The sequence below is a fragment of the Octopus bimaculoides genome, chromosome 3 (assembly GCF_046866305.1).
Source record: "Octopus bimaculoides isolate indiv1 chromosome 3, ASM4686630v1, whole genome shotgun sequence".
In the NCBI taxonomy this organism is placed as follows: domain Eukaryota; kingdom Metazoa; phylum Mollusca; class Cephalopoda; order Octopoda; family Octopodidae; genus Octopus; species Octopus bimaculoides.
The window spans coordinates 80,701,717-80,716,124 of record NC_142930.1 but is presented as its reverse complement, the minus strand read 5'-3'; the positions used below and the strand labels follow the sequence as shown (position 1 = coordinate 80,716,124).

At 34.9% G+C, this 14,408-nt stretch overlaps 1 protein-coding gene across 7 annotated transcripts in view; it reads right to left on the bottom strand.

Annotated features, from left to right (window-relative positions):
• Positions 1-14,408, bottom strand: part of LOC106879385 (uncharacterized) — a 173,856-nt gene that overhangs the window by 114,992 nt on the left and 44,456 nt on the right. For 4 of the 7 annotated variants that reach the window (XM_089349322.1, XM_089349321.1, XM_052966274.2 and 1 more), the window contains one exon: positions 3,028-3,227. In XM_089349322.1, the coding sequence (XP_089205448.1) occupies positions 3,028-3,227 (200 nt within the window). Of the gene's footprint in view, positions 1-3,027; positions 3,269-4,910; positions 5,289-10,389; positions 10,521-14,408 lie in introns of those variants that run through there. The other 3 variants (XM_089349324.1, XM_089349325.1, XM_089349323.1) reach the window with 3 other exon arrangements.

Below are 14,408 nucleotides of genomic sequence, written 5' to 3'. Positions count from 1 at the left end.
TCCCCCTCCCCCACCTCTGAATCCATTCCTGTCGAAGTGTAGTTTCAGCATTACAGTGGGTACATATAAACTTTGAAGGTAAACTTACCATACCGTGTCACTGTACTGACGGTCCCACAAAACAAATTGGCGAGGTAGGTGAGTGCTGCCTTTTGTTAGTTTTACAGATGCAAGTGTGGGGGATCACAATGGGAGACAGTCATGATTAGCCAGCATAAGGAATAGTGCAAATAAGTGTTAGATGAACAACCAAAATAAATGCTAGGAACATTTTAAGTGATGTGCTAGAGGTTACAGTGATGTCTTTTTTTTTTCTTACATCTGTAAAGGTAACAAGACCTGAAGTGCTGGGACCTTATTTTTATATCTATTGTTTGTTTTTTTTTAATTTTTGGTTATCAAAATTAGGATGCATCCTCAAGGACAAAGCATCTTCAATGCCAGGAAATACGGTATATACATTTTGCCATCTCTGACATTTTGTTGAGCATTAGTGTTGTAAACAAGAGACTGTAAGTTCAATCTTTGCAAGTACTTATGAATATCTCTACCTCTACGAAATTAATCAATCAAACTCCAACAATAGGCTAGTTAACTATACTATCTTTACTAAATCATTTAACTACACCATCTTCCCAAGACCATTCAACTACAAGCCTTCCTCTACTCCAGGCATGAGCAACCTTTATTCTTCTGTCAGCAAGCCTTGTGAGATTTTACTCAACATAAATCATACCACACCTTTAAAAGAATAACTTAACAAACATCACAAGTAGGAAAGAATATTATGTATCCCATTTCTATAACAGGTGTACCTAAGTGTTGTAAAAGGCGGCTAAAAGTGTTGGTGACAGGAAAAACAATAGTGCTTTGGAAAACCAGCCAACCCATACCAGCATGGAAAAGTGGGCATAAAACACCAATTACCATGCTGCCACCAGCAATAATGCCACCACTACTGTTGCTGCTGCTGCTGATGACCATAACAACGATGATGATGGTGATGATAATGTATCTAATACGGAGTGCTCCCAAAAACTGTGCTAAACAAATCATAAGACACTGACAGAGAATGTATGGGTTAATGAGAAAGAGAAAAAGAAATTAAATTACTTAAATGAACAGAATTGACTTAAATATTATGTTAGATAATATTATTTTACTGATATAATCACAATATTACAAGGACCATACAAAAATCATGAAAGTCCACATGCTGCCCAAGAATTAACTGCAGGTTTCTAGTGCCTGCTCTCAACAAATTGACAACCCCATCTTCACTTTCAGTTGAGTAAAACAATCAACTGTACTCCCATTCAAAACCAATCAACTAAACTTCTTCCATAAATTATTTAGCCACACTCCTTTCCCAAACTCATCATTTATATTCCTTATCTAGAAATTTGTACCATGTGCAAATATGAAAATATTTTTTGCTTTTTCCTAAGGTAGAAGACAATTTCTAGGAGTAAGAGATCAAATTAGGTGTGGGTAGCTTTATCAAAAGCTAAATAGCCAGTGGAATGGTCAGTATTTTGCATCCTTTTACTGTATTCTGTCCATGGCTAAACACCGAGCTTTCATCATCATAATCCATTTAGCAGTAGGAAAGTTGTAAAATCAACATACTAACATTGACTGTACCATCACCACCAACAACACTTCAGAACATTACTTATACCTCCTTGTGCTGAGGGAGCTTCTGCATAGTTGCTTGACCATCTAAAAATAGCAGCAAAATTCTCTTCTGAAAATAGGATGGGAAGGTCATGGCTGGAATGCTTTACTCATAGATTTGTTTGCTCAGAGCTGACCTGAAAAAAAGCACTTTGCTTCTCTTTCCACTTTATAATCACTATAACATCTTCACCACTACCACCACCTAACCATTCCTGTTACTGCCAACACTTCACCACTACTAACACCTGAGCTACAACACTGGTTCTACATCACATTACCACAATATTTTTATTACACTGTCACAATTACTGTACCACCACCACTACCATGCCAATACTACCATCACCATCTTACCAATGAAGCTTATAACAACCAGTAAAGGATAGAAAAGTCATGTCCTTTATATTATTATTATCTCATAACATAATTGAATAATTAATTAATGTCTTATAATAACAGTTAATTAGTACAGTGAGCAATAAAAATCTAATTTAATAATACAATCATGACATATTTAACAAACAGCACAATTTAATGTCCACTTTTAATGAATTCACAACACAGTTTACTACCATCAGTGTAATTCTTGCAACTGATGCCATTGGTGCCACTGCAGAGAAGCAAAAATCCAAACTTATGTATATATATATATATATATATATATATATATAATATGTGTCTTTCTTCTCTCTCTCTCTCTCTCTCTCTCTATGCAACTATCAATCTTTTTATTTTTGGTTGTATCTTCCCTCCATCTCTTCCAGTTAAAAGAGTCTCAGGTAATCAAAACTGGTAATCAATATATCACCCTCACACAAAACCCATCCCATGCACCCTCACTCCTATACTACATCTTCCAACTGATACTACACAAAACCTTTGCCTAATTATTTCTCTCACAAACTGAAACTCTCACTGTTTTATTTATGATTGCCCCATCTTACAAACACCAGCTCATTTTGTATGTTTTTTGAAAAATAATTAGAGGAGTGAGAGGGAGAGTGCTCACATAAACTTTGTTAGCCTTTGCAGACTTGTGAGATTGATCCAAATGATATTCCAGTCAAAGTGCATGGAAGAAAATGTATGGGCAGATGGAAATTCTAGTGGAGTTATAATCTGGAAAAGAAGGGCTAAACAAAGTGTCTTGAGCTGAATCTGGAAGATGAGACACTGTAAAGGTGATAGGAAGAAGAAAGCAGTGGAGAAGTCTAATATAGAAATAACTAGTTCAGAAAAAGTGAGATTATTATAGTTGCAAGAGAATATATGTTTACAAGATTTGAATTACAAGATAATTTACAAAGCATTATTATAAAAAAAGTGTAAGTAAATAATTGCTATTACCTGTTTATAATTGCTACATCACGAGAATCACAAGGGTTTGAACTTTCAACTGATGAGTTTAGTGAGGATGTTGGAGATAGCCGTAAATAACAACTGACATTAGCTGGTGGTACATTCTCTTGATATGTGATGATGTCTAAAACATTTGGGATGTTTTTGGAGTTTGACTGCAAAGGTCGATTACTGTCTTCCATCCAAGCCTGTGGAAATACCATTATGATGTGTGTTGTTCTAAAAAAATCTGAATAATTCTGTTTTTTAGTATATATACATTCTCAGATATACATATGTTCTATATATAAAATTTATTAATGAGGATAGAAATTGATATTAATCAATTAAAACCAGTGGTCTAGCATATTAAAAAAATCCGAAGATCAAAATTATATTACATACAAAAATAAGAGGAATGACCAGCAAAAGTGGACTCCTATATGCTAGAAATAGATGCCGAATCATCTAACCACGAAAAAAAAAAAATGTTCTCAGTAAAAATTCAGCAACAAAACAGACTGTAAAAGGACAAGACAAATGAAAAAATACTAAATAAAAAAAAACGATTAACCTACGTACCATGGTTTCACCTGTTAAAAATTACATAAGTAAATATCTGCAGGATCGTCAGCGTAGTCTGTCGATTCGCAATGCAATTTCCAGAACTAGACACAAGACGTCCACACGAAAGGGAGCACGTGTAGAGTTCTACAAATTACATTCAGTGTATCATTTCAAATGTCTTCAATCTGGCGCGCTAAGTCCGGAAATAATTTTGCAGTTAATAAATTTTTGCAGCTAATTTACCGGTTTGAGAACACTATTGTATAAAATTTATTAATGAGGGTAGAAATTGATATTAATCAATTAAAACCAGTGGTTTACACGTGCTCCTTTTCGTGTGGATGCCTTATGTCTAGTTCTGGAAATTGCATTGCAAATCGACGGACTACGCTGACGATCCTGCAGATATTTACTTATGTAAATTTTAACAGGTGAAACCATGGTACGTAGGTTAATCGTTTTTTTATTTAGTATTTTTCATTTGTCTTGCCCTTTTACAGTCTGTTGTGTCGCTGAATTTTTACTGAGAACATATATTTTTTTTCATGGTTAGATGATTCGGCATCTATTTCTAGCATATAGGAGTCCACTTTTGCTGGTCATTCCTCTTGTTTTTGGATGTTCTATATGTGTGTGTGTGTGTGTGTGTAATATTAATGGTTTCTTATTATGAAACCAATAGATTTTACACAGGGCTGCAAGAAGTGCTCAGAAAAATTGAGACAAGAGTAAAATATTAGTTATAGAATAAAAACGCTGGGTTAACGACTCAACATATCACACCCCCTCCATGAACATATATAAGATATACAACATAATCCGTCAAACATAAGGAATAGGAGGATATAACGTAAGAAAAATAACGTAAAAAGAAATAATAAATAAAAGAATAAGAAATATATAAGTAAGAGGCAAGAAATAGAATATATAGTATGAAATTTAATACACAAATATATTATACCAACCGATAACATACAAATGAAAAAAATTGAGTTAAAGGTATAACATAATACACATATATATATCATTTCATAGAAGTTAAAAATAATACGATAAAAAATTTCAAATATATGATATAATATAGGTCGATATAAAAAATAAATAAAATAGAATAAAGAAATGAGGTACCATAAAGTAGTCCATCGGTTAAAAATCAAGGAAAGAAATAAATTAACACCATTTAGAGTTAAAACACAAAGTTCTACATCTCCCTCGGGCACATTTTACAACTCAAAACCAGTAGACATCAATAGGCAAGTCTGCACCAGTTAGAGTGAATAACAGGCACCCAGCAGGTAAAACATGTAAAATTTAATTCCGCTCACCATATCCAAAAGTTCACAACACATGGGTCAAAAATACAAATACAGCACCCAGCAGGTATCAATCAGTAAAATCAATTTCACGAAAACCATGTACAACACCTATGGCCATTTCCTGGGTACACCACTGTATTCCAAACACAATAGAGTGCAAACTGGTGATGATCCTCTCGTCAGGGTAAACTTACATACAAATGTCAAGACATGCGATTTCTTTATTAAAAAAAAAAAATTTTTATATATATGAGTAAATTTATATAGTCAATATGGACCAGCCTTAGACAAGCCTATGCAAATAATGGAAAGATTTAAGAAAAAAAAAAAATGGAAAGATTTAAGAAAAAAAAAATTGCTATTTTAGAATCGTCAAACAGGCTGCAGTATCAAAACCAATCTTCGAGGTTTCAAATCACCCTAACACAAACTATTACACTTGTTATTATCTATTGTTTTTATATTTATTTTTATTTCTATACAGTTTCAAGAAAGTGGAGGAAAACTTATGGTTGCAGAAGGGGATTACTTCGGTGAACTTATTTAAGGTTTTTGATCCAAAAGACCTGAGTATCGCAAGGGATTCCCTAATACATAAGGAACACTTACTAATATTTGCCTTAAAGTAGGGGGCTCTCGATAAGTTCACCGAAGTAATCCCCTTCTGCAACCATAAGTTTTCCTCCACCTTCTTGAAACTGTATAGAAATAAAAATAAATATAAAAACAATAGATAATAACAAGTGTAATAGTTTCCGTTAGGGTGATTTGAAACCTCGAAGATTGGTTTTGATACTGCAGCCTGTTTGACTATTCTAAAATAGCAATTTTTTTTTTCTTAAATCTTTCCATTTTTTTTTTTTTCTTAAATCTTTCCATTTTTTTTTTTTTCTTAAATCTTTCCATTTTTTTTTTTTTCTTAAATCTTTCCATTATTTGCATAGGCTTGTCTAAGGCTGGTCCATATTGACTATATAAATTTACTCTTATACAAAACTTTTTTTTTTTTTTTAATAATGAAATCGCATGTCGTGACATTTGTATGTAAGTTTACCCTAACGAGAGGGTCATCACCAGTTTGCACTCTATTATGTTTGGAATACAGTGGTGTACCCAGGAAATGGCCATAGATGTTGTACATGGTTTTCGTGAAATTGATTTTACTGATTGATACCTGCTGGGTGCTGTATTTGTATTTTTGACCCATGTGTTGTGAACTTTTGGACATGGTGAGCGGAATTAAATTTTACATGTTTTACCTGCTGGGTGCCTGTTATTCACTCTTATATATGCCTAACTGGTGCAGACTTACCTATTGATGTCTACTGGTTTTGAGTTGTAAAATGTGCCCAAAGGAGATGTAGAACTTTGTGTTTTAACTGTAAATGGTGTTAATTCATTTCTTTCCTTGATTTTTAACCAATGGACTACTTTATGGTACCTCATTTCTTTATTCTATTTTATTTATTTTTTATATCGACCTATATTATATCATATATTTGAAATTTTTAATCGTATTATTTTTAACTTCTATGAAATGATATATATATGTGTATTATGTTATACCTTTAACTCAATTTTTTTCATTTGTATGTTATCGGTTGGTATAATATATTTGTGTATAAAATTTTATACTATATGTTCTATTTCTTGCCTCTTACTTTTTATATATTTCTTATTTTTTTATTTATTATTTCTTTTTACGCTATTTTTCTTACGTTATATCCTCCTATTCCTTATGTTTGACGGATTATGTTGTATATCTTATATATGTTCATGGAAGGGGTGTGATATGTTGAGTCGTTAACCCAGCGTTTTTATTCTATAACTAATATTATATATATATATATATATATATTTATACATACATACATATAATTAAGTGGAGAATAGAGAAACAAGCACAAGAAGAAGCAAGAAAGACTATTAACACAACTTCAACTAAAATGTAAGACTAACTTTACCTAACTCTATTCTTATACCACTATATGCATTACTATATCCACTAACTGTTACTCCTGCATCTCTCACACCATGAACTTTAACATACTTCTCAACATTCTGAAGAGATCTACCAAACCATTTGGCACATCGAAACGATCATAAATAACTCATTATATAATCTCCACATAATTAAATCAATGGCTAACTAGCCCCTGGTTGCTTAGATACTTCAGACTACCCCTGAAATACTGAAGCAATCCTATCATATACCTATATACACACACACACACACACACACACACACACACACACACACACACACACACACACACACACATATATATATACACACACATACATGCACACACATGTACATATACATTCATTCATACATACATGCATGTGTATATAAAATTTTTTGTCTTAAAACCCACACTTTTTTTTAGTATTCCAGAATAACATTTATTATATTCTCTGCCACAGTAAATAAACTGACACGTTCTGCAGTGAAATATTCTCATGTATTTACAATCAAATCTACACCACCTATCCATTATTAATTACCAAACTGTCTTGTGACAAAACAACTTAATTGGATCCTGTTTCAATATTTCTCCACCAAAATTACTTCTAAGCTGTTCACATGTGCAGGTACTGACATACGTGTTCCTTTTGTGCACAGGTTGCATAATATATGCCACTTGCACTCAAGATAAATTTCAGTATACACAAAGAAATCAAATACAATGCACACATTGAAGTACTGTTTGCATGTGTGTGGCAGAATGACTGTTACACAATTAAACATCCCTGAAGTTCATTTCCTCGCTGGCAAAAATTCAATCACCTAAGTGCTTCAGCTATTGTCTCACAGACATGTATCTTCTGCCTGAATGGGCAAGAGAATGCTCCTTTGTCCATATTCACTTAATCTACTAGTCTATATTTCTTCCATCACCTTTACTGTGAGCTGTCACAAGGTTAGATGAGGTCAGCAAGGATGGCAGAGATTATACAAAACCTTCGTTTATCTGATTGTCCAATGAATACCTTACCGAACTTTTCTTTTATAGATAGTAACGGCCTAATTTTCCCTGTTCCTACCTTGTTATTCATGCAGATACTGACCTACATCAATTTCATCAGTCTGGGAAGGTCTGCAAAAGGTGTAGATGCTACCCTTCATTAATAGAATCATAAGTGCATTGTATGAAATGTCTTCCAGTATTTATTCTGGCTCTCTGAATTCTAAGTTCAAATCCTGATATGGTCAGCTTAACCTTTCATCTTTCCTGGATTGACAAATAAGATACCAGTACTGTGAACTGGTTGAATCATTAGAATACTGAAGAAGCTGTTTTGAGGTATTTGTTCTGGCTCTTGAATTCTGAGTTCAAATCCTATGATGGCCTACTTTGGTGATAGACTTAAATCATCCCTTGGTTTAACATGACTATCTAGTACTTGGGTGCATTTAACAGAGTTTGTTCTTGTGTATGCATTTAGAATAGGCCTCTGGTTTTAGGATACTGTCATCTCTTTCTCCCACTATCTCAGAGACCCCAAAAGGGTCATAAGGCACTGCCCTTCCTCTTCACTAAGCAATAAAAAAAGCTTATATATATAAAAAATAATCATAGGGGCCAGTGTTTTTAAAACAACCTATTATACTCTACAATCATACATAGTTTTAAAAATGCTATACAGTTTTTCATATCTTGTGATACACAACAAAGACAAGATGTGTAACTGGTTTAGATATTTGACTATCTGTTCATGAGTTCAAATTCATTTCAATTCAAATTCACTGGACAGAATGAAGGAAATGTATTGAAAGGAATAATATTCATCATTGTCGTTTAATGTCCGCTTTCCATTTATAATAGAAGTCTTCTGGCCACAAATTTTGTATATGGAAGTAATCAATTATGGTGAAGGCATGTAGTTAATTTGATGTATGATGTTGACAGTTTTGAGATAGTAGCATAGCTAATTTTGGCAGAGTGGGGTAGGATGTGCTCAAACCCAGGATATTGTGTTCTTAATTTTATCACCCTCCCCATTCCCAGAAGGATTAAAAACAAAGGAAAGCTAAGAATGTGAAGTGATGTAACTAAGTATTATTAGGTCTTTTACCTAATGCTCAAGTGATTTTACCATCACCATTTTAGAAATAAAATCTTTTGAAATATACGATAGTTGTGATTCTACCAGAATTGTCCTTCATTGGATAGTTTTCATTCCATATGCAGACTCTGGAAGGTGTTCTTGGAAGAAAAACTCCAAGGGAGAGAGAAGGATGCAGTGAAGTCAGATCTTAAGATGTGTTTTACAAATGAAATGACAAAAAAATCAAAAATGAGTGGTAATAAGCTGTGTAGCAGGATCAGTCAGTCCATAGGAACAGATGCTAAAAAACTAAGGAAGACGAAAAGGAGGATAGTTGTCAGTAGGGGAAGTGGCGTGATGTCCATGATCATGATAATAACAATGATGTTTGTGATGGATAGTGAAAGGAATTTATAGATCACCTGCCAAACATTTCACACACACACACAAAACATACTTCATTACACTATAAGAATATATGATACCAGCCTATAACACATCTCACTACATCCACCACACTAATCCACACAACACACATATCACACACATCACACGCTCACATTGCAGGAGACATATGCACTAACTGCACACTACACCAGACTGCACCCTGTCACATCACACCAAACCACATCACACTACATTGTTTCAAACAAGATCACACACAGTCACAACACACTCAGCCTAGACTATCTCTGAAATAGGTGGTTGCTATGGTAACTGGTCATTAGCCTAAGATTTCATATCTTAGCAAGAAAGGAAGTGTGTGTGTTTGTATCTGTGCGTACATGGGGGGGGGGGGGTAAGAGAAGGAGAGAAAAGCCACAGAAAAGCAGTGAGAGAGAGAAACAGCAGAGATTGAACAACATGAAGTATACATCAACTTTAGATCTTTTCATAACAGATTCAAAACATCTGTAAAGAAGAGAGATAAAAGCTGCAACAGGTCCACTGTGGCATTCAGCCATTTTATTTATAATCAATGAAGTAACAAATACAAGTGCAGGTCTTCCCTAGAAAACATCTCAAGACCAGATAGTTTCAATCACTGAGTCACAGCACACTTGTATGCTGCATAAGGTGTTGATGTGTCACAAGTTTTTGAGACAAGTTATTTAGAGAAGTTGTGAGCTTTTAATGCACTGTACATATGCAGTCTATGTGCACATTTCTCTTTTAAAACAATTATGTTGTGAGATGAAACTAACTAGCAGCAAAAGTCACTGAGATCATTTTCTCTTGTTAGAAAAAAAAAACACTGCATTCTACATTTAAGAACTGAATAATTCTTCAGTTAAAATTTGATAGCCCTTAAATATATTTATGAAAGAAAGAGAGAAAGAGAGAAAGAGAAAGAGAGGAAATTAATATGTTACTAAAAGCAATATTAATGCAGATAGAACAATAAATACCAAAATAATTATAAAGATAATGTTACCTTAGAAATATTTATCAGTCCTAATATTTTGAGTTAATTCTTTTCAAAGCTTTAATAAACAAGAGAGATTAAATTGCTTGTCCATTTTGTTGCCATGACAGATCCTTGTGTGAAATTAAAGAACTACCAAGGTAGAATTTTAGGCTCGCTGTTTACATTCCACAGTCAAAGTGACAGGGTGAGGTAATGCATGTGTGAGGAGGAAATGGGTCGAGTATTGTGAGTCATTGTATTCATAGTGTCCACTAATTCAATTTAAGCCAGTTGTCAAGCACTAGATTGCATTTCTTTGATCAAAATAGTTTCTTTCATCCATAGATTACTAATATTGATTTCAATTTTGGCACAAGGCCAGTAATTTGGGGGTAGGGAGTAAGTCGATTATATCAACCCCAGTATTCAACTGGTACTTATTTTATCAACCCAGAAAGGATGAAAGGCAAAACTGACCTTAACAGAATTTGAACTCAGAGCGTAAAGACATACAAAATGCTGTTAGGCATTTTGCCTTGCATGCTAACAGTTCTGCCAGCTTGCCACCCTATAGATTATTAATATTAAAATCTATAATAGCCCTCCAGGCAATAACAGAGCAATTCAAGACAGGATGCCCCTGGGAGTTCCTCTATGCTGATGATCTTGCACTAATAGCTGAGTCACTACCAGAAATAGAGAAGTTTCAGGTATGGAAGCAAGGCCTAGAATTGAAGGGCCTTAGAGTCAATCTAGCAAAAACCAAAAGTCTTAGTAAATAGGAAGGCAGACAAATCACAATTCCCTTCAGGTAGATGGCCCTGCTTAATCTGTAGAAAAGGCATTGGTAGAAACTCCATAAGATATACCCAGTGTAAACTATGGATACATGAGGTGCAGCAATATCAAAGGAAGGTTAACTGGGAAGATAGTTTTGTGTGTGGCAAATGCACAAGGGCAATAAACACTGAAAATATGCAAAAAACAGCCTCCATCACATGCCGGGAGAAAAACTAGAAGTAGTTGATAGCTTCCATTACCTAGGTGACCAAGTCAGTAGTGGGGGTGGATGTTCTGAGAGTGTAGCTGCTAGAATAAGAATAGCCTGGGCAAAGTTCAGAGAGTTCCTACTCTTGCTGGTAACAAAGGGCTTCTCACTCAGAGTGAAAGGTAGACTGTATGATGCATGTGTGCAAACAGCCATGCTACATGGCAGTGAGACATGGGCTGTGACTGCTGAGGACATGTGTAGGCTTGAAAGAAATGAAGCTAGTATGATTTGCTGGAGGTGTAATATCTAAGAGAAAAGTTGGACATAGGAAGCATCAGATGTGGTGTGCAAGAGAGATAACTGCGCTGGTATGCTCATGTGTTGCGTATGGATGAGGACAGCTGTGTGAAAAAGTGTCACACCCTAGCAGTAGTGGGATCCTGTGGAAGAGGTACACCCAGGAAGACCTGGGATAAGGTGGTGAAGCATGACCTTTGAACATTGGGCCTCATGGAGGCAATGACGAGTGATTGAGACCTTTGGAGATATGCTGTGATTGAGAAGACCCAGCAAGCCAAGTGAGACCATAACCATGGCCTATGCCAGTGTAGCGTAACCGCCCCATTTAAGAGTACCCTTCAATCAGTGGGCAATGAACTGTGCTTGAGAAAACCTGTTGAGTCAAGTCAAGTCATTGCCATGGCCAACGCCAGTACTACCTGACTGCCACCCATGCTGGTGGTATGTATAAAGCACCATTTAAGTATGGTCGATGCCAGTGCCGCCAGACTGGTTCCTGTGCTGGTGGCAAATAAAAAGCACTATATGAGCATGGTCGATGCCAGTGCCATTTGACTGGCTCCTATGCTGGTGGCACGTAAAAACCACCCACTACACTCTCGGAGTGGTTGACGTTAGGAAAGGCATCCAGCTGTAGAAACCTAGCCAGATCAGATTGAAGCCTGGTGAAGCCTCCTGGCTTGTCAGTCCTCAGTCAAATCGTCCAACCCATGCCAGCATGGAAAGTAGACGTCAAACGATGATGATGATAAATTGTAGCAGCTATGACCTTGTTCACATTCTACCAGCCACTCTATTCCTGGAGCTAAACTTAAAACAAGATCCCCTACCTTTAGCTTAGGAGTCCTGTGCAAGATTTCCAGGCTCCTCTCTCAGATCCTAAAACCTATACTCTGAATCTTCCCTAAAGATTCCCATCTGAAGTTCTGATGAAGTTATCCAAAGGGTCCATCAAGTCAAACCCAAATTCAGATCATGAGTGTTCAACAGTATAATATTTAGTTTATACACTGAACTTAAAAAGCCTGTCCTTTATGCTGGCATAGGGTGGACACTTTGACAAGATCTGATGATCCAGAGAACTGTGTTGAGCTCCAATGTCTCTTTTGGCATAGTTTCTATGGCCAGACGCCCTTTCATATCCCATCCATTTTACAGAATGATCTTTACTCCTTCTCTTGATGCAGTCCTCAAACCCAACAGATCATTTCAAAGCGCATCCAAACCATGCCAGCTGGAACAACATTTAAATGATGATGGTGATGTATGTGTGTGTGTGTATAGACACACACACACATACATATAAATACACATGTATATACATATGTGTGTATGTGTGCGTATATATATACTATATATATATATATATATATATATATATATATATATATATATACACACACACACACACACACATGCACATTATATATGTGTGTATTTATAAATACAAAAACATACACATATATACATACATGTATGATCCTGTTCAGCATGATTCTAGCAAGTATCTTACTAGGGATAATTTCGAAAGGAAATGAAAAATAAAAACTTTTACCAATCTATATTCTGTACCATGGTTTCAAGTCAATTTTAGTAAGATAAAGATTATATCTTACAAGGTCGGACTATCGTCAGCAGAAATGACCAGACAACATATGAAGCACGAGTCAATACGCAGCATGGTTCGTGTTCCTATGTCTAATTTTTCAAAATATACCGCGTATTTGCGGTTTACCTAATCGGCAGCAAATACAAAAATGCAAAAATGCCGAAATTCCTTCAGAAAATCATCCAAAAAGAATTTTATCATTATTAATAAATTACAGGGTAGCAAAAAAATTTTAGAAATTTTATTTACCTCCTTTCGAAATTATCCCTAATTTTTGTGGTATGTAGTCTTTTGCTGCTATTTCTAGCGAGTAGATGTCCTATTATAGGCATCTCTGCATTTTAAATGAATAATACATAGTCTATTGACTGTTTTTTTACTCTCGCTAGACCACTGGTGGTAAATAAAATTTCTAAAATTTTTTTGCTACCCTGTAATTTATTAATAATGATAAAATTCTTTTTGGATGATTTTCTGAAGGAATTTCGGCATTTTTGCATTTTTGTATTTGCTGCCGATTAGGTAAACCGCAAATACGCGGTATATTTTGAAAAATTAGACATAGGAACACGAACCATGCTGCGTATTGACTCGTGCTTCATATGTTGTCTGGTCATTTCTGCTGACGATAGTCCGACCTTGTAAGATATAATCTTTATCTTACTAAAATTGACTTGAAACCATGGTACAGAATATAGATTGGTAAAAGTTTTTATTTTTCATTTCCTTTCGAAATTATCCCTAATTTTTGTGGTATGTAGTCTTTTGCTGCTATTTCTAGCGAGTAGATGTCCTATTATAGGCATCTCTGCATTTTAAAAGAAATATATATTTATATATATATATATATATATATATATATATATATATATCAGAGTAAGCACATGAATGTGAAACAAGGTGGAAAAATAGTACTTGAATACCAGAGGTAGAGTAATATGCTTTATTAAAAAGCAGCAAGAATATCACAAAAACTGTTACTCAGAATCTCACATTCCTGTTCGTTGGACAGTTTTGTTTAGAATGGAACAAAAATAAGGTTATAAGCAAATATATACAATTAACTTAATAGATACACACTTGAAAATGTTTTTGTTTCATTGGTCCTTTCAATTAACAGTCTTTACAGTGACCAGTTGCATGCAA